Source organism: Phlebotomus papatasi, chromosome 3 (assembly GCF_024763615.1).
Source record: "Phlebotomus papatasi isolate M1 chromosome 3, Ppap_2.1, whole genome shotgun sequence".
In the NCBI taxonomy this organism is placed as follows: Eukaryota; Metazoa; Arthropoda; class Insecta; order Diptera; family Psychodidae; genus Phlebotomus; species Phlebotomus papatasi.
Genome location: NC_077224.1, coordinates 3,194,629 through 3,217,111, shown reverse-complemented (window position 1 = coordinate 3,217,111; position 22,483 = coordinate 3,194,629). Strand labels below are relative to the sequence as shown.

The 22,483-nt window shown below is 32.9% G+C and overlaps 1 protein-coding gene across 8 annotated transcripts in view; it reads left to right on the top strand.

Annotated features, from left to right (window-relative positions):
* Positions 1–22,483, top strand: part of LOC129806456 (uncharacterized) — a 220,125-nt gene that overhangs the window by 94,227 nt on the left and 103,415 nt on the right. For 7 of the 8 annotated variants that reach the window (XM_055855057.1, XM_055855056.1, XM_055855055.1 and 4 more), the window contains exon 3: positions 13,862–14,022. In XM_055855057.1, the coding sequence (XP_055711032.1) occupies positions 13,882–14,022 (141 nt within the window). In that variant the 5' untranslated portion in view covers positions 13,862–13,881. The remainder of the gene's footprint in view (positions 1–13,861; positions 14,023–22,483) is intronic. The other variant, XM_055855050.1, reaches the window with a different exon arrangement.

Here is a 22,483-nt window from a genome sequence, read left to right as displayed (position 1 = left end):
TTTATTCTGGCCCTCAATTTTTGACATTCTCGTCCTTAAAGGGTTAAACCTTTAATCCTTTAAGAAGGAGTGGGACACCGGTGTCCCAAGAACAAAAATTAGTTTCTCTGACTATTTAGATGGCAAAATAACTTTCTGTTGTTAAAAAAAATGGTTTTGTTTTTGGGATACCGGTGTCCCATTCATCCTTAAAAGATTAAGGATGAGAGAGTCAAAAATGAAGGGTCAGAAAAAATTATTTCTATCTGACTTTTAAGAGCAAAACAGAACTTTCGATGACCGTAGAAAAAATCTAGTTTTTGGATCACGGTGACCTAATTGTCTTTAATCGTCGTTTACGTCGTTTATCACACAAACATTGGACTCCTTGAACACATAAGGGAAGAACACCACAGATCGGAATGTTTAGGTACATAGGCCTCAATTCTGAGACCAAAATCAAGATCAAAATTTCAAGCTGTCAAATATTTCCAAAAGATTTCGTATTCTGACGCGAAGTATTTATGAAACTTAAAATGTCTTAGCTAAGAACCAAGATTGCAAGATTTTTCACACTTAACGAAACGTTACTTCTGACAAATATCTTCATTTCTCTGTTGAATTTGTTGAAATTTCGTCATAAATTCTGAAAATTCATTATAGGACATATTAAAGGATAAATGAGAGGCCATCAACGGGAGTACAGGAAGTGCAAACCAAACTTGTGACCTGTGATAAACCAAGAAATGCTTATGCAAGATGTGATTATTTTGCAGGTATCCTCAGGGTGGAGTACTTCGATATGCACATCTAGAAATACGTACCATTTCGATTAAATTACAAGATTAAATACAGTATTTTTCATAGGAAGTCTGGTTACCATCTCGTAGAAATATTCTTCATCAATAGTCATTTCCATATGAAACTCTTCAAATTGTTACTATCTTGAAAATTCCAAGAACCTCCCAGAGATTCTTGGAATTATTTCAAGAAAACAAAAAAATTGACGTTTTGAAATCTTGAAATATTGGTTCCAGAATTGCAAATCTTGAAATCCACAGGGTTTGTGTCTTGGATTTCAAGATTCCAAGACATTTGACAGATTTGACATCTTGATTTTGATTTTTTGATTTCAGAATGCCAAAATCTTGGAATTTTCTTGATCTTGATCTTGGTCTCAGAATTGAGGCCATAACCCATATTTATTTGAAAATATGGAAAATATAATCCCCAAAAAACTTTTTGGTATTTTTGTTTTTGCTGATTAGTCTATTAATTATCCATTTCACTATATCTGTGCATTTCATTTTTAAATATTTACAATAAAGTAATAAATTTTTGCTTTTTTTCTGAGATTTCTTCTTTTCATTTTTCATTAGAATAGCACTATTACTCTTTGTTTAAAGACATATAAAAACCTTGACAAGATATCTTCGTTATTTTTCGTCTTTGGAAAATATTCACGCTTTAAAATATAAACAAATAATTTTCTAAGAATTCATTTAAAGGGAGGTGAGGCCACTTTGAGCAGTGGGGCTTGCTATGCGATTTTTTCGCATATTTGTAATGGAAACTGGGTTTTAACGCATTGCAATTTAGATAGGCAAAACAATTGTTGATATTTGATTTCACAGGACAAGACTTATAGAAATTTATAGACATCATAGGGGGGCTTGTCCACTGAAGAAATGATCGAGATAGCCCAAGTAGTTTAGAAATAAAAATTAGCGTGCTTGGTGCTACCGTGTTTGGTGATGCCCCAGTTTCCCCTATATCAATGTCATTATATTGCCAGACATTATATTGTATTATTATTGCCACAGCTCAAAATAGATTAACCTGCCCTACATCATTATTTTCCCTCCGCGTGAGGGCAGTGCTTTCTCCCGCAAGTGGCGCTGCGAACTGTTCTTAATTTTGAGTTCTCAAGTTTTTATTTGAAAAATCCATTTAATGCGAAAATTTTATTTAGCCCAAATTTTTAAACAAATATTCCTAAAGTGAATGTGCTGTTAGAATAATAAATTAATTTTCATGACCGAATAAAATTCTTGGAAGTTTCATGGAAATCTTTTACTTCACTAAAGTTTATATATCCTTAAAAGCATTTAAACTTTGAAGTGTATAACGATTAAACAAGTTCTACACTTTCATTTTAAGAGGGCATAAAATATCTCGAATTTGTGAATTTAGTATCATTCATATGTAATTAAATACTCTTAAATTAGTATAATAAAATATTTTAGTTTTGTTGACTTCCCTGATTGGTTATAGGGCTTGAAAACTATCAAAGTTCTAGTCAAGTTGAGAAATCTGAAGGAATTAAAAATATTTTATGGGATTGAATAATAGTCAATAGGGGAAAGGCTCATAATTTTGTTCAGTTTCTTATTTTGGACACTTTGAGGATAAAATTGGAAACTAAAAATAAACTGATTAAAATGATGGATTTTTATTCCAATATTTGATGAATAATGAATTCTATCTAAATATTTGTTCTTTTTGGAAGATTTTAACACTAAATACGATAAATTTTGGACATGATTTGAGTTGAAATTGCTTTGCTGAAAATTCAGTATGAGCAATTGCTTACGAGAAATATGACAGAACTCTTGAGGCGAATTAGCTGTCCAAATTTACAGCCAAGTTGTCCAAAATAAGAGTCAAATTCACCTCTACATATCAATTCATTTTTAAACGTATTGAAACTAATTTTAGTAAAAATAATACGAGAAATAGCTTGCCAAGTTTTTAAACAACCCTTATGAAAAGAGAGTAACAAAAAAAGTCAATTAGTATTGAAAATATCGCACTTCAAACTTGGAACATCGATGCTTATAAGCAGACTGGTCAAAATTATGAGCCTTTACCCTATGTCATTTAGGTAGGGAAAATGAGCTAGGGGGAAGTAGGGCACTTTTGAAAGTGTGGCACCTTTGAAATTGAGATTAATCACCTATGCACAAACAGATTGAGAAACTAAATTACATTTTGATATGACTCAGTTCATCTTAAACTTAAGAGAAAAATCCCAATTTCAAAGGTGCCCCACTTACCCCTGTATTTTAGTCAAAGTGGCGGGAGGGGCGGTAAGTGGCTTTTCCACCGTACAAGTTCAAAAGCTAAGAACAAAAATACAACTGCAACATCTAGAGACATAATCATAAAGGAAAAGTGAATGGGAGGGCTTAGCTGAGGTAAACAGAAGCAAAAAAAGAGGTGTACACGGTTGTTAAAAGAATTAAATACAAAAAAAAATCACGCATTAGTCTCTAAAGATGAATTGCCACTGTGCAATTTTTTTATGACACTTTTTTCCTGCGCTACATCTTGATTCACATTATATATATATATATATATATATATATATGTTTTTTTACTCTTCTATTCTTCATTGGCGCTCCCCCTTTTGGAACTAAATCTTCTCACCACTCACCATAATCTCTTATAACTCTCTGGCACTTAGCGTCCCATCCCCCTTTTCAATGGAAGTGCATTAAAATTATATACTTTGGCGTATTTGTTGTTAAAATGCCTTCAGCTGCGTGCTTTAATGCATTTTCTTCCAACTCACACACTCGGTGTTGGAACTTTTTGATGACTCACTGCTGCATTACCCAATACTGACTTTGCAGTGTGTGCTCAAAACCACACACAGTAATTTTATTTTAATATCAATTTATATTTCTACACGTGAAATTTTCCCATCATGAGTGTCTGTGCAGGGGCTTTTTCTGCAGAAATGGGGTGGATGGTGGTTTTGATAGCAGAAGGTGCTTTAAATTAAGTTTTCTGCCACCTAACTGCTGCAAGAGTCAAAAGAAAAGGGGAAGCAGGTGGAAATGAGAAAAAAAAGGTGTCGGTGTAATATAGGGGAAGCTTTTTCAAAAGCTTTTTCCACCACCCCACAAAGTCAAATGGGTTTGAGAGGGTGTGTATTGATGGTTATATATTATTCGTGGAGGAAAATAATTTATTTAATCAATAAGTCAAAATTGCACTGTCTTCTGCAACAGCCTTTCAAATTGAAAATCAATTTTCTCACATTTTCCAATCACAAATCACAAACCTGAACAGTACCTCAATGTGCATCAATTTTCCGGCAGTTGTCCAATTATCTGTTTATTTAAAGGGACGGAAAGGAGGACTATGTAAATTGGTTTGAAGACTTTACATTACAATTATCTCAAGGGTTTTGCTGCCAAAGAATAAATTACATTAAATTTGATGCACTTGTACAGGATCCAGAGGATCCTAAAGTTATTTTTAAATGTGCAAATATACGTTGTTTCTCAATTATTATGCATTTTTTACTTTGCCTATTTCCGGAAAACATATATATGTATTATTTTTACCAATTATGTTGATTTTAGGCTCTGGACTTCAGCTTTACTTGAAGCTTAATTGCTTCGAGCTCCTATCAGGCAAAGTTTTTGGAAAAAACTTAATTAAATAATTTTTTATTATAAGGGAAGAGTACCCCTGGTCGGAATATTAAGAGACATGTTCGATATTTAGTTAAATATATAAAACTCAAAATACTATTTGGTATTTTTGTGTACGCTAATCGGCATATTAATGATCAATTTAACTATATCTGCGCATTTACATTATACATTTTTACAATAAATTAATAAAGCCAGTTTGTAAGCCTAGATCAGCTTATAGAGGTGCGATTCCTTAATTGCAAATTTGGATTGTGGCAAACCCGAACGATATTTATACATAAATAATGCAAATTTCGTTTAATAATTCTTAAAGTATATGAAGCTTATTATCGGTTTTAATGAGAAAATTGGATGAGAAATTCATAAAAGTGTCTGAAAATCTTTAAGGTCGATTATTTCGGAAACTATGAGAGATAGAGGCCTCAACTTTACATCCGTTTAGAACCTCTGTCAGCGACCCGTGAGAATCCGCAAAGTTATTCATTACCCACGAAAAATACGCGCTCAGGGAAAATTCGCAAAAAAATACGCGACCGGCGAAAATCCGCGAAAAAGCACACGCCCTGCGAAAATCCGCGAAAATATTCGCGCTCTGCGAAAATCCACGAAAAAATATACGCCCCACGAAAATCTGTGAAAAAATTCGCGACACGAGAATCCGTGAGAAATTCGCGCCCCCCGAAAATCCGTGAAAAAGTACACACCCCGTGAAAACTCGCGAAAAAATTCGTGTCTCGCGAAAATCCGCGAAAAAATTTACGCTCCACGAAAATCCGTAAAAACATTCGCGACCCGCAAATCCGTGAAAAATTCGCGCCCCGCGGAAATCCGTGAAAAAATCGAGTGATTAAATATTCGGGCAAGAACAGTAAACAATGTGAAGACCGTCACATTTTTACACTTGAGCATTTCGGAATTCGAATAGGATGTACTTTAGTCATCTTGCGAAAGTATTAAGAAGTAAGAAAGTCTCTTTTTTGGATCTTCAAATATATTTTCGAATTTTTCAATATCTACTTCTGTACGGAAAGAATTGCAACTATGTACTCTGTACCTCGGATCGTCACGATTTTAATCAGGTGTCTCACGGAAAATTGGTTTTTAACTCTTGTGATAGTTAAATGGTAAAAAGTAGCTAATAATTTTTAAAAATTCATTTGAATTGGTGTAACAATATGGTAATAACCTGATGATCCGAGGAACACTGCCGATCGCTGGTGCTCTTCCCTTATAATTTGTCATGTTCCTCCGTATTTTCTGAAAACCTAATACGTAGAGTCTCTCAAATCTGAATCTCTCAAATTCTAACGACGACGTTTGGATTCAAAATGTCAATTGTGGAGTTACGTTAAAAAATTTGTGTTGTGAATGATTGAAAATCATATTTATGTTTCTTCCTGAATGTTTACATACATTATGATCGTATAAAATGAAAAGGAAGTATGTTACCACTCAGAGTTGTGAGAAAGTAAGGGAATTTTATTCAAAGTACAATTTAATCTCACATAAATTTCGCTAGTTTTTAAAAAATCGTTCGAATTTGGAAGGTGAGAAATGTCAAAAATACTCCCCGAGCGTTTAAATTTAGAAGACTCTACTGTATGAACTCAAAATTATACGGAAAAAGATATACAGTGCTGTCTCTTTATATGCACAGTTTGGGTACTTTTTTTGACAGTTCTCTCTCTGAATATGCACAACTTTTTTTGAAATTCCCAACGGTTTTTTTCTTTCTTTTAATAAATTATCATTTTTTATTGTTCTAGAATTTCCGTGTTATTTTAAATATAATATGAGACAGAAAAAATAAAATTAAGAAAATTAAAAACAAGAAAAATTAGTTACGAAGAAAATAATTTTCCTTATTACTATGTCAAAATGTAAACAAATTGATTTTGAATGTAACCGACACAAAAGCTGTGCATATAGAGAGTGTGCATATAGAGAGACAGCACTGTAGCAAAGTGTCATAGCTTTGAGGAATGGTTAAGCTCATGAGATACAGTTCCCCTTGACTTCTATTTTTCATGATTATTAGGTACATCCCGATTTAGCACTGAAGAGAAATAGGCTCATAAACAACGAAACCATCCGAAATTGAAAACAATAGAATTATCAGTACTCTACCGATTCATTACCGATGCAGTCGGGTTTGGAATTTTAGGACCTTTGAAATAAATCGAAATTTGACCAAATCGGTTGAATAATAGAGCTCTTTCACCTTGAAGAATTGAAGTGACTTTTATCGGGTTTAAGTCGTCAGTTAAATTAGCATTTGTCGTAACTTTATTTTTGCTATTTTGAGATATATACATATTTGGAATCAGCGTAATTTTGTTTATTAAATGCACTTGACAAAAAGAAACTTTTATAATTTCTTTTTGTCAACATTTTTTATTTAAACCGATGCAAATGAATTTGAAATTTCAAAACTTTTTAAGAAAAAAAGAACGGAACTATCGAATATGAAGGAGCCTTCGAAACCTGGCCGAGAAACCAAAAATCGCTTCATGAAACCCAGGAAACTTGAGACTTTTGGTGGTCGAAATAATATTCAGTTACCCTTTTGTATTTTATAGTTAAAAATTAGGAGAGACCGGAGTAGAATTAGTCAGGGGTATAATTAGACAGTAGGGTGTGTTATAATTTTCCTTAAAAAGAATACTGAGCAAACTAACTGTTTATTCAGAGTGTTGTTTTTCACATATTATAGGTAAAGAAAAATTTCATTTACTGGCTGATTCTGCCCCGGTTTCCCTTAAGAGTCACGTTTCGGTTTTATGAAAAATATCACAGACAGTAAACGGTTAAACTTTTCTTAGGTTTTACTCTTTCAAAAAAATAAAATATTTATATAAATATTCGTTAAAATATTTTACGAAATTAAGCACATATTTATTTAGGAATAATAGTTTAAGCACAAATATTTAAAAAAAAAATTGTAGAATCAAACATCTAATATTGAGATATTTGTAAAACTAATAATGTTAAAAATTATTTTTCTCCGCGTGAGGGACTATTTCTTTCCACGAGTGGCGCTGGCAGCTGTTCTTAATTTTGAATCCTTAAGCTTTTAGTTGATAAGTTTCTTCTGAATCATGAAATTTTTTCTAATCTGTTAGCTTTTTTTAAATGACCTAGTTTTTGCACAACTAATAAACTTAACCTTTTAAGGGCATTAGAATACTTTTTCCTCGATAGAGGATACTATTTTCTCTTGAAAATTACGCTGACAACTGTTCCTAATTTTGAATTCTCAAGCTGTTAGTTCATAAGTTGCTGCCGAATGTGTAAACTCTTACTTAAAGTGTTTAAACGAATTTAATTAAAATTCATTAAAATTTTCCTAAAGTTTTATGTTTCTTCTACAAAAACCTAAATAATTTTTGCACAAATTTTAAAACAAAAATGCTAATCCAGGTTCCCTGAATAGTCGATTAGAAGATTTCTGTATGAGGAACTAATGAATATTTAAATACATTCAACTTAATTTACCTGAAGAGTTGTAGTAAAAGGTAAATTACATATTAAGATTCCAAGATATAGGAAATACTTAAATGATTGACTCGGGATACACTGAGAGAAATCCGAAAAAGTTAAAATAACATTCCGGAAATGTTAATTTTACCCTTGCAGTATTGATCCGAAATCGGTGTGAATATTATGCTTTTTTGGTGTATTAGGAGTTAAAGTAACCCTTTTTCATGTTAATTTTACACTTAAAATGGTGTAAAATTAACATAAAAAATGTTGATATATTTTTACACTTAAAAAGTGTTAAAGTTACGAGGAAAAAAAGTTAATCGCACCCTCTTTTTTTTCTCAGTGTAGGAAATTACTTGACCCTTATAAAGATAATGCTTGAAACATAAAGAACTAGGACAGAGCTATGACTGTCGCGAAGTTGAAAGCTTTTGGACTAGACCAAATTTATTCCAGATATCTCTATCTGTTTAAGAACAGCTAAATCAGAGGTGTGCAAGAACCGTTTGAAACCGAATAAACGTCAAAATAAGTTTGTTCATGTAGCGTTTTGACCATTGACAAACAAGTTTCGTTTGACGTTTGTTCGGTTTCAAACGGTTCTTGCACACCTCTGAGCCAAATGTTTGCTTGTCATTTGGGGTAAAACACAGTGAAGATTCAAATGATTTAAAAATCCATAAATTTTAATCAACAATTCTCTTTCCTTTTGCCCTTAATATTGTCAAGCAATGGTACAGAAATGGTTTACATTGCTACAATCACCCTGAGAAAACTTGAGAAGTAGGTAGGATGCTGTTTAACTTTTGCAAGAGATGTGCACACAATTAATCTCATGTGGTGAGACAAGAAGGTGTGACAAAAAAAAGCACAAAAAATCAGACTAAATTACATCTCTCAGAAGTGAATTAAAACTTTGTGAATTCAGGGTATAGTGTGCGACTTCCTTAATTAACACGCACAGAATATGTCGTCCATGTGTTTGGTATTTTTTTTATTCTTTATTTAATTCATCTGGTGAATATTTTGTTAGTACTTTTTTTTGTTGTTGTTGTGATGTGATGAGAACTAGGAATTGAAACTCCTCCAAGTTCTCAACTCCTTCTCCCAATCCCCATGTTCTATCTTCTCATCCTCCGTGTAAACACTCGTTACATATTTCTTCTCTCATTGCAACAGAAAGTGTTTACACATCTCCACTTCTGGGTTGATTCTGAAAACTTCCAACGTGCTCCCAATAAACACTTCTTCCCATTTAAAATACACACTTCTTCACCTCTATTTTGCATTTGGCTTCTTCGGGGAGTGCGCGTAGTTTTTTGTGTATCTCCCCATCCCAGCTGACCAGTGGTGACCGAGTTGTACTTATTAATAAGTCATTAATTTGATCATAGTTTTAAGGATCACCCTTAGGGCCTAAGTAGACTCAGGCTGATCCTTGAGAATATTTAACTTGTACAATTTGATAGTAAGGGCTAAATATTCTCAAGGATCAGTCTGAGTCTATTTAGGACCTTACAATACTTAAAACATAATTTAATAATAATTTAATTAGTTAAAATACAATAATCTAAGACACTGTAGTTAAAATTATTTCTAGTTTTTATCTTAGATTGCTCCTTCTTGAGGAGCTTACGAAATTTAGTGGCTCTATGACTGTGAATTCTCGGGTTCATAGATGAGCAACACTAGAAAAAAAATCTCATGCTCGGCTTCGAATTCGTCAAGTAAATGAATGAATAGTAATGCCAATAGTACACATTATCAAAAAAGTGAATAGCCTAAAAACGATAGAGTCTGGTACGAGAACGAGTATCGACGTGAAAGTGGTAGGGGAAAATACTCTCCCTTCGAACGTTCATGCCTTCGAATAATGTGAATTTTCTTTTGTTTTTCCTAAGAGTCTTACACATTTCTATTAAAATATTAGTTAGATTATCATCAATTATTGTTAATTACAAGATAATTGTTAGGTGGCAGCACCTAGCCAATGTAGGTTGTCCCAAACTATTGTTAATTACTGCTTTCGGGTTTTACGTAACCACTACTTCTTGAATTGTTCTGGAGATAGAGGCCTCGTGCTCTAAGTTGTATTCGGGAAACTTAATTAATAATTTAAATATAGCAATTACTTGTCCTGAATAAGGTGTCTTTATTTAGTGTGTGGTCTCACAAGTCTCACGGACTATCGACTACAAGGCTGGGATACACATTAACCTAATATTCCTACTTCTTCTTCAGGTGAGAACCACAACAATAATTATGTTTAAATTTCTTAGGAAAATAAAAGAAAATTCACATTATTCGAAGTCATGAACGTTCGAAGGGAGAGTACTTTCTCCTACTTCAGTCGATACAAATATTCACTGTCACTGATCCAAAACGTACACCGAGATGGGCTGCTGTGATATAGTAGCGGCACTGAATATATACCGTGCATACATAAGAGGGGATGCATAAGAGACCCAATTGTGGCCTGGATGAATCGGTAATCCGAAATGGAGAACTAACTCCTGGCAAAATCTTATTTCTTATCTAATCAACCTATCTATATGATCTTATTGGTTGAAAACTTGAGATTCAAATATTGGGAACAGTTGCCAGCGACACTTGCGACAGATAATAGTATTTTAATGTAAATTAAAATGCAGCAAAAATATCAGTGGATATTTAGTATTTTTTTTTCATGAAGTAATGCAATGATACCAATTAAATGCCTTTACTTACACTGTTAAAGTTTTTTTCCTCATCAATGGAATAAATAGTGTTTTGCTTTATTGTTCTGCCCAGCGCACAATAATTTTTGTTTGTAAACATTTTTCAAAATTACATATGAGAGTGAGCGAGATGAATAGATTGAGATCTCACTCACTCTTACTAAAATGCCAAAAACATGTTTACAAAATAAATGTTATTGTGTGTTAATCATTATTAAATTATCGAAGCTACTCTGAAACATTCTGCATAGGATCATAACATTTTAATAATAAAATGGTAACATTTTTTGAATTCTGAGAAAAGAATACAAAATTTTAAATGGTGGTAGCCTGAATTAATTTACAGTGGGAACATACTGTATTTCATTAGTTTCTCAGATAATTGAATTAACGATAAAACTGAATTGAAAAATAAATATGTCAGAATATTCTCATAATAAATTGAGTTTTCAAGGTTAGGGTATTCAAATCCTACCATTTCTAAGCTGCGTCTTTACTTAAAAAAACACAATTACAATCAATTAAAAGTAATTTAAAAAAATAAAAATTTATATTGCCAATTAATTTTTAATGTAAATGAAGATTTTTTTATTTCATTTTCTTATTTTATTTTAATAAGTGAAAAGGATCCATGTTTTTCTTTAAGAAAAGTTTCATCGAAAACTATCTTTGATGGTTTTCGATTGGGATTTTCTTCCAAAAAGAGAAAATTGTAAAGATTATTCTTCCCGATATACACTCAGGCATAAGTCTCCTTGGTTAATTCTATTAGTTACATAATTTATTTATTAAATCCTTTAATTCTAATAAAACAAAAAAAAATGAAATCAAAAGCACAGAAAAGGAAGTTACAAGGTTTTAAGAATTTATAGGTGCTGTGATTCTCAAATAACCATTTAGATTTATGGGAAAACTCAATTTATAGAAAAGTTAGTAAAACGTGTTTATTCGGATTGTTTTTAAAGATAGGGTAGAGTCAGTACTTTTTCGCCAGTAAGCCCTTTTAAGCCACCTAAATTAAAATTACATTTTAAGAGAATTATGAGTTCGTGAAACGACGAAATGAGTGTTATTTTGTGACCTCTAGCCTAAAGAATCAAAAAACCATATCTGGTGCCCCACCGATTAGATTATTTGCAAGTTAATTAAAGAAATTGTCGACAAGGTGAATAATAACCAAAAAAAGTATGGAGTTCTTAAGAAATCTCTCAACGCTCAGAGAAATTGTCTTGCATTATTTTATGTCTTTGCTGTACAGCATTTGATATTTTTTCACTGAAAGTCAATTTGTTATTAACTAAGCCTTGTTCTAATATTATTTTTTAATAATGTTTTCCAAAAAATAAAGATATACGGATATGGTGAAATAGGGCTTACTTTTTTCGGCTGTGTAAGTACTTTTCGCCACTCATTTTTTCCAAGCATTTTACAAGTGGCGCACCTTGCGGAATTTAGTTGAAACAGACGTGATTTTCGATTAACTTTTCTTTCGAATAAAAGATGCGAAAAAAATCATTTGAAATACTCTAATAATTGTCTAGTATTGGTGTTAAATATGTAAAAGTACTGTACCATGTATTTTTAAAGGTTATCGAAAGCTACTGTTTCTTAAAATTCACTTAAAAACATATGGCGAAAAAGTATTAAACAATGGCCAAAAAGTGTTTACAAAGTGGAAAAAAGTACCGAAACGTGCATTGTTGCAGAAAATGTAATTTTTCAACCAGACACCCAAAAATTCCCGAGAAGTCTCTTGGTTCAATAGAGACACAATGTTTCAGAGCATCTGCACACGAAATTTTATTTTATTTCGACAAAAATTATAAGAATTACAAGGGTATCAAACCTTAAGGTGGCGAAAAGTACTTACTCTACTCTACTTACACAGCCGAAAAGAGTAAGCTCTTTTAGCCACATCAGATTTTCATTTAATTTGTTAGAAAATCTTATTAAGGATGATATCACAATAAAATTTAATTAATTATGAAATGGACTTTCATTGAATAACAACAAATATTTTCATCAAAAATATGAATTAATACAAAACAATTTCTCTTAACATTAACAAGTTTCTTAAGAATCCCATGTTTTTTTTAGTGATTGTCGAAACCTTGTCGAAAATTTCTTTCAATAACTTAGAATTAATCAAGTCGATACGAAATCAAATATGGTTTTCTGATTCGTTAGATTAGAGATCACGATATAAGACCCATTTTCGTGTTCTAAATAAACTCATAATTGCCTTATAATGTGATTTTACTTTAGGTGACCAAAAGTTCTTACATAGCCAAAAGGGCTGACTCTACCCTACAGTAAAAATGTTTTCAAATATGGAACAGTTATTCCGTCTTATGTCCAGCGCACAATAACTTTTGTTTTGTAAACATGTTCTTGACATTTTAATGAGAGTTAATGAAATCTCGATCTAGTTATCTCGCTCACTCACATAGGAAATTTTAAAAACATGTTTACAAACAAAAGTTATTGTGCATTGGGCATTACTTAAGTAGATCTGCACAATATCAAATAATAATAATTAAGCTTATTGCATAGAAAACTAGGCCCTGTACCGATTTAGAACCCATTTTTTTTTTAACAAAGCTATGGGATTACACATTGGAGAAACCTAAACTATTTGGTCAGCCGGGATGCCATGTTAGACTCTAGCTTTGGTCAGGAATGGACAACAAACTAGAGAAGACATCGGACTTACACATGGGATATTGGGTGATGAAGAGAAGTGATCACGAGAAGGAATTGGACAAGACGCGTAAATTTGCATAAACATCAAAATCACACACACACTAGCCTAAAAAACATACGTTTAACATTTAACAAACCAACATTTGAAATATTTTACCTTGTGTTTCTTAACTACGTGGTTCTTCTTTTTTTTTGTGTACCTTCATCGCAGAATATATTTTCAACAACTTAAGGAAATGAAGTCAGAAAAGAAGTTTTTCTTTTTAACTTCTTTTCGTCAAAAGAAGAAGGGCAAGAGAATCTCTCTCAACCTCTTCAGCTAATTCTAATTCATCAGAAAAAGAAAACAATCCCAACTAAAATAAGCACTTATACGTAATTTTAATAATACACGAAGATGAAGTGCGAGAGGGAAGAAAAAAAAGTTAATTGAATTAATCCTTCAATAGATTATAAAATAATTGCATATTATATGTATATCTGGAGAATTCACCTTAATGCTCTTTTCTGTATCTAATTAATTTGTTGCAGCAGCGTAAGCTGTCACCGACATGGGCAGTGAGCACTACTGCTTGAGGTGGAACAATCATCAATCCAACCTGTTAGGGGTGTTCAGCCAATTGCTGCAGGACGAGAGTCTGGTGGACGTTACACTAGCGTGTTCCGAGGGCGCCTCCATCAGAGCCCACAAGGTAGGGAAGACATTTTTTTCCCATTCGATACCTCTCTTCTCTTCAAAAGCCATATTTCTGTGCCCCTTCGGTATTGGTGCTCAAAAAGCAACTCTAAACAGTTTTTAGAGAATCACACGCAGAGATATTTTTTGAGGAAACGCCTCTCTCTCTCAATCGCTTCCAAATGGACACCAATTGATGTCTTTCATCTCCCATTTTTACTTATTTTTAACCCCGAAGGAATCCCACAAAACAAATAAGATACAGACAACTCTATACCAGGAAAAAAAGGCATTAACTAATGCAAAAATCACGATTTTTTACACACAAAAAGTATAACCTCTAAGTTTTTGATTTAAATACAATTATATCACACAAGAAACGTTTCTTTTTTTTTAGTATGGACGTCATTGATTAGACAAAAACTAGGTCTAATGAATAATTTTATAATAGTCCGTATGCAAAACATCAGACTTTATTGTTTATACCATGAGAAGCAAAATTTTAAGAATTATTCAAGAACATAATTTAAATTAATTTAAATAGTTTGTATTAGTAAGCATATTGGGCATTTTGAACAGGTATATTTCAATGGAGAACTTTAGTAGGGAACGTTCAATCTACACTGAGAAAAAAATGGGGGTGCTATTAACTTTTTTCCTCATAACTTCAACACTTTTTAGGTGTAAAAATATATCAACATTTTTTATGCTAATTTTACACCTTTTAAGGTTGAAGTCAACATGAAAGAAGAGTAACTTTAACCCATAATACACCTAAAACGCATAATATTTACATTGATTTCGGATCAATACTGCAGGGTAAAATAAACATTTCCGGAATGTTATTTTGACTTTTTCGGATTTCTCTCACTCAGTGTAGTAATAAGACATATCGTCGGTTGCGTCTACCTCTGTCGTATCTGCATTTCTTTTGTGTCAGCATTTCACGAAAGAGTGGACGTCTGTATTGTAGCTTGCACCAAATGCAGATACAAAACAAATGCAGATACGACAGAAGTAGACGCAACCGACGATATTTAACCCTAACGAGACAGTTTCCGTTAACCGAAAATCAGCAATAAAAATGAAACCGATTAACAACAAAATTTGTAAAACGTTTTACATCTAAACTTCGAAAAGCAAACAGTCTGTTTTGGTGTATTTTTTGTCTCTATGGACGATAGGGACAAAAATAGCCCAAAAAATTAAATGATTTTTCTGACAATACCAACGAATAATATTTTTCGCTTAAATGAAAAATATTACGTAGGGGGAGGCTTTGATGTTTCGCACACAAAAATAGTGTTCAAGTTCAGTGATTTTTTCTGACTACCATGCAAACCGTATGGATTATCCAACTATGCCAAAAAAATGTCTTACTTGTAAGGTTCATAATCCCACCCCACAAAATCCCAGGAAATCCTTGAATTTTCCTCCAGAGGAGATTGAAAATTTAATGGCGATTTGTGCGATAGATGAATCAAGTTTCCATCTTCGCATACAATTCACGCCATCATTGAACACCCCATTTTCACCGTAAATTTTGCACCGGACACTAAAAGTTGCACATCATTGTTTAAAGGGAACTCTAATCTACTTGATTAAACCGTTTGTACAAGGAAATAAAACATTTTAATATCACTTTTTTGGAACTTTTCTGAGAGATATTTTATTGACACTAAAAACCATTTTTTGCTTGATTTTAAGAGAATTTCACTCCGGAAACGGTTAAATCTGATGAATACTTTCTTGAAAAGTCCAAATATCACCAAATTTACACGAATCAATAAGTTTTGAAGCTAAAAATTGACTAAAATCGATAAATTACAATAGACGTAAATATGAGAGATCGCACCTGAAATGAAGTTTCCTGGAAAATGGCTGAAGAAGCAATGTCTTCTATGTGCGATCGATCAATGTGAATCAAGTTTGTGAATTTTCTTCCACCCACAAAAGCAGCCTTCTTCAGCCTAAAAGATTTTTACATAAATCTGAACCCTAATAACCCCTCTACCACCTGTGATAGTAGTTTTTCAGAAAAGTGATATTAATTGTGCACAATCGTCTGAAGTATTGCACAGCAAAATTACACTTTTTGGACCTGTTTTTTTTTTGCTTCCTGAAACTGGGAAAAAAGGATTAGATTCTCAATTTTTTCAGGAAAGATGGGATTTAAGGCTACCTATTACAATATATAGCCATATGTGAGATTCATAAAGGAATATGGGAGAAATGTGAAGTGTTTGAAAGTAGCGTATGTGGTGCGAACGATCAAAGCCTCCCCCTATAAGGGAAAAACGTCTAAAACAAATGAAAAAGGGGTGGCACAGTGTCTCAGGCTTTGAAAAGTGCTCTAACTCGTGATTTAGGTGCTATCCTTCAAAAGTACTTTCGCATCATTTACCGTTTTCCGATTCTCTACCGATTTAAACCGATTTACAAGCCAGTCAAAAGTTTCCACAAAATTGTTTAAAGAGTAAAAGAAATTATTTTCGGACAAAAATTGCTTCATAACCGATTCCTTACCGGTTCACAATCGATTTTAACGGATTTATAAATTACTCAAAACATTGCCCAAAAGAACTTAGGACTAATATAATTGAATTTTGATTAAAAATTAGTTGTCGGTTATCAACCGGTTCATTACCGATTCAAAATCGATTGGAGCCGGTTCAGTTTTATCGAAAATTTCAAGACCTTTCCAACGAGCTCAAACATGACTCGTTTGTTAAAAAAAGTCAGTTGTTAAAAAAATACAAAAAATATTTAATTTTGGCAGAATAAGTGAATCGCCTTTAATGTCATACAGTTAAATTACGTTGAAATTCTTGACAGTTTTGATGTATTCCTAAATTATTAACTAATTAAAATATTAATATCAAACTAATTCCTAATAATATTTTTTTTTTCAAAATAGCTTTGTCCAGTTTGTTACTTTTGAGTACTGAACGTCTATAAAATTTCTTGAATATTTTCAAAACAATAAATACCCCAACGCACAATAATTTTTGTTTAGTAAACATGTTTTTGACATTTCAATGTGAGTGAGTGAGATCTATATGTAGTCATCTCGCTCATTCTCATCGGAAATTGTGAAAACATGTTTAAAAACAAAAGTTATTGTGCGCTGGACAATTATCAATTCAAAACAAACAATAAACTTATGTTTTCGTGCACTACTACATCGAAAAAAATATTTCGTGAAATTGTTCGTAAAATTTTGTGAAATCCAAAAACGGACTTGTGAAATATTCGTAAATCGTATAGCCAACTAAAAGGTTCGTAAAATGTTACATTTTTTCAGAACCATTGTTCGTAACATGATCACTTTACGAGAATTTCTCGTTCTTTCACAAAAAATTGTTCGTAAAATTTTGTCATTTGTTCGTCAAGTTTTGGCAGACAAGCAAAAATGTACGAAAGAATGTTGGTAAAAGAACAAAAATGATTGTCAAGTGATCATAAGTGATAAGGTTATATAATTCTTATAAGGCTTACCCATATGGCTTAACTGCTCCAATTTCTCATCAGTTACGATTTTTTTCGCAACATTTAACCTTGGAGTGGATTCGAGAACTGGGCTGAACCTCTAGTCTGAAGACCGCTTTATGCACTTTTTAGTGGGTTATTCGATTTACCAACATATCGTAAGTCCCCATTAGGAATTAACGAACATTTACGAACAATTTTACGAAATATTTTTTTCAGTGCACCACCCTCCCCTATATAACATTCATTTACTTTCCGAGAATTCTCATTGACACGATTTTACAGTATGATGCTTTTAGTTTGATTTACCCAATTGATTCCATTGCCGAAAGGTAGATCGTTTTATGCGATAGTTTAATTCGGAATAGTGTAATCCCTGAGGGTGTTTTCCTTCCCGTCATCGCCAACATGGTTCATCTTTAGATGAATTTGTCAATAAATAAGTTATTGCATCCCTCCTGGTATGGAATGTGTTTGGTTGGATAAATTTATTGAGAGTTGAAAGAGGTACCAAAAGAGGGACGTACACAAGAAAATTGGAGCAAAGTTATAAAAGAGTCTTAATAAAGTACTCAAAGAGATTGAGTTTTTCCAAGTTCCATCTTGTGATGTGAGTTTTTGTTAACACCTCTCCATGAGGAGTCACACTCAAGTGAATCTTTCCCCCCTTTCGTTTTTTTTGCCAATATAATGATAATTGCTAACCTTTTATTATTTTACGATAGATAAACGATTGAAGTGTGTTTCTTCACAATTAGTTTATTTCACTCATGGGGCTTGGTCTGCATCTAATTACTCGTTCTTTTTTTTTACTGGAGGTGTTCAAATGTGAAGCATTTGAAGCATTTGAAAGTGTTGTTAAATGGCAGTCTTAGTATTGAAATTAATTAAAATTAATTGCCGGAATGAGATAAGGCAACATTATCAAGAGGGGAAAAGATGATCTGTCTGAAGATCAGTGTCTGTCTGGAACTAACTAAAAATCACATTGAGATTAGATCAGTTTAAGTATAACATTATACTTTGTTGCAGACTTTGACTTGACGTCATTAGCCGACTGGAAGTATGAATAATGAAAACTAAAATTTGAAAATTTTTTTAATCCACACGACTGACCTAATTTGTGGAACCAATAGTTCACCTTGAAGTAATGTTAAGTCTTTTGAATAAATCAACGTGAAAATTTATACAAGAATATGATTAATTTGGAGAATATTAGCATAGGATGTGTTACACTAGTCATTTCAGAGTCCTGAGTTCGAATCTTCTTAAGAACATTTCATTGAACATAATAAAACAGGGATGTATCGTGTCATATATATCTAATACCTTAGACACACTTACGACTTAAGCCGAGAGACGGTTTAACGTAATTGTAATCAAAATAATGATTTGACTAAATTCCCATCAGTTTCCCACTAACTAAGCCGTTCCTAGGCTTCAGCCGAAATACGGATTAGTCAAAAACTGAAGCAAATGTAATCTGATTATTATTTTGATTATAATTACGTTCAGCCGTCTCTCGACTTAAGCAGTCTTCAGACTAGAGGTTTAGCTCAGTTCCCGAAGGTCTCAAAATCCTAAATAGCGAGCATATTCTTTGCTCTTTGAGAGAGTAATAGGTCATTTATCTTTAATAATCCAATCCTAAGCTAAATTTTCCCAAAACATTTTGATTGATAAGAACTTGGAGCAGTTAAGCCATATGGCTGAGCCTTAGGTCTGAAGCCCGTATTAAGTCGTAAGTGTTTATTTAGTCGTAAGTGAGATTTATTTATCTGCTAAGTATTTTTTTTATATTTAACGGTTCACAATCGATTTAAATTTAAACTGATTTATAAATCAACTGAATAATTCTCTCAAAATAGCTTTCAAGTAGTACTATTGAGTTTAAAGTAAACATTACTTTATTTTCTTTCAACGGGTTCTTTTCTGGTACATAATCGGTTGGAATCGGTGCAGGTTTGACCTTTCTAACGATTATAAATCTGTTCAAATGGTGCCCACTCTTTATAAAAAGTTTTTAATGTCATCCATTATAAAGCCTTCAAATCCGATATAAATTCAGATAAAGAACACTTAAGGTTTTAAGCAGTTAAGCAAGGTTTCTTTCCAGAGCTTTCGGTTCCCTATGCACTTTCTTTGTACATGAAGCTCTAGAGAGAAGAGGTTTTTTTTTTTTAAATTTAGAGTTAAACTCTTCCATTCTGTAATTATCGGGTTATATTTTTTGTTACGACATTGTAAGATCGGTACCTTACCCTAGGGATTTTGGCTTTCGGGATTTTGACTCTTTCGGGATTTTGGATGCCTCCGATTACTTAAAATCGGGGGATTATATATAATGCTTTTCCGATAAAGTTTAGGGTTTCAGCAAATATATTTCCCAGCGAGCACAGTTAACTAAAAAAAGGCAGCGTTTTCAGCATATTTTCGCTGAAAACGTTACAGTAGAACCCTGCTATAGGCCATCGCTCTATAGTGCACAATTTATTGACCGTTGATTTCAAAACACAGATTTTATATTAGGTTATGTTTTTTTTTAGTACGCGACATGCGAAAACGCGACGTTTGAAACCGAACAAACGTCAAATAAGACTTGTACGTCAATGGCCAAAACGCAAACTGAACAAATTTATTTTGACGTTTATTCGGTTTTAACGGTTCTTGCACACCTCTGCTCTACTGTACCTTTTTTAGCTAACTGTGCTCGCTGGGTTATTATATTGATTTGAAGCCCAGTACACTTGTTTATGTAAGCGAACGCTTTGTCACTTAACCAATTGCGTGCCCTTTAATGTTTTCTATTACCTTTTCGATATGTCACATTATGTCAAAAGTTGATATTATTCTCAATTTTGGAATTACTGGAAATTATTGGAATTATTAAACGTTCTGTCAGATCAGGTAAATATAAATAACAGCCCTTTAAATTTAACCTTTTCTTTTGTGCCTTACTTTTAAGAAATTTTCATAGAAAATACCCTTTACCAAATGGGTACTCAAATGGTATGGGCACTTAATGGGTATGGCTACTCAATTGGTCAAGTTGTAGGGCACTCGCTCTATGATGCAAGTGTTCCGGGTTCGAATCCCCTTTCAGATCACCAGGAATTTTTCTGGCGCTAATTATGCCACCATTATTATTATTAATAAATAAAATGTAATAGACACTGTTTGCGCTCGTAGCGGCGAGCATCAGAACTAGAAAAATAGTGTTGTCGGTCGTATTGCTTAGCTGTCATTAATCAGATAAACTATTTTCCAAAAGACTTTCTTATTTCTAAATTTATGCAAGGATTTTTATAATAATTTTACTGGAATTGAAGTGCTTTTATTAATAATATAAATTATGCGAAGATATGTTATGTGTAAATAAAAGTGCGATGATAATATTAAGACAAAATTAAACCATAAAATAATTGTTTTGTTTGACGTTTGCATTTTTGTAAAATTGTTATTTTACATAATATTTTTGCTTATTTAAAGTGTAAAATTATGAATTTTGTTAAAAAAAACATATCAATGTCCTTGAGACTTCTGTAGCTTTTAAAAATTTCGCAGTTCCTGAATAATGTCTAAATCTGAATGTTATTTAATGCCTTAACTGATAGCCCCCTTACCCTGTCTCAGACGGGATATTTATTGGCAACTGGAAGGACAAGAAGTTTCCAGTTCAGAGACTATCCATTGTAAAATACCGATTGGTTAATTGAATGAGAGAGGAAGGAGAGAAATTACCGATTGGACATGCAACTGTCAATATCTTTGAAAAGTTTAGAATTCAAATTTGACAGCTAGTATTTCTAAAATCAGACGGCTGTCTAATTCTACCTGGAAACCATTTGAAAATTAAGAATTTATTACAATTATTAATATTGTTAATTTCAGAGTTGCCTAGCTACAGGATTAGAATCTTAAAATCCAAATCCTTGTCTAAAATTTAAAGTTACTGTAAAATAATATCTCTTTAGTTATGTATAATTCTTAACTGCTCCAAATGATCCCACCAACAAAGCGTACAAAGTGCAAAAAACATTCAAACGATGGCGAAATTGAATCAAGGTGAATAAACGGTTTTGCAAAAATAAAAAACATTCAGTGAGAGTGAAAGAAGAAATTTTTGGCAAATAATCGTGTATCTATTCACCTTAAATTGCGAGTAATTTCATTTTTGGTCTAATGGCATGATGAATTTCAATAGTGAAACCAAGTCTGAAAGTGAGTGCTAAAAAAAAATTCGCGAATCTTCCAAGTGGCTCAGGAGAGCTAACACAGAAAGCATTAACAAAAAAAAAACCGTCTTTTGTGTGTATAAAACCGCGTGGTTTTTTCGCGACAACACGACCTTGGAATTTAGCAGCGAAGCCGAAAGAAAATTAATTCGCGCAAAAATTATGCGTCTGCCGGGAGTTCAATGTGTGTTTCAAGCGCGTCTTTTTAGCATATATGTCTGAGATTTGGCAATTTTATTATTTTCATTGTGTTGTCTTGGTCGTGAACTTCTTTTTTTTTTATTATTCTGCCTCAGTATTCTTCCTCTGTGGCCCCCACGTCCCACGCTTCCCTGACCCCTTACATGTGCGGGTTTAGCTGTCGTGCTCAATTTGCAAGAATTCCATATATACACTAGAAAAAATTCTATCAAAAGCAATACAACCCCAAAAATGGATTGGTCTCACTCTCTGAAGAATGGGTATCACGCAGAAAAAAAAATTGCGAAGCCTCTCTAGGAAGACACTATCACAGAGACATGGCCAGAGAACCTCCCGGGAATCCCAATAAGTTGATGTAAGTAGCCGGAAAAAAATCAGTGATAGGCTTGTTTGAGCTTATGATATATGGGATTCACATGATAAAGTTCGAAGTGCTGTAAAGATCGTTTTGAAATCAAAGCCAAATGAATTATTATAATTTCAGTCATAACGGGGGGGGGCGGAGACTTTTAGGCTTCGTACACACTCTGGCTTCGAACACTTTATATTTTT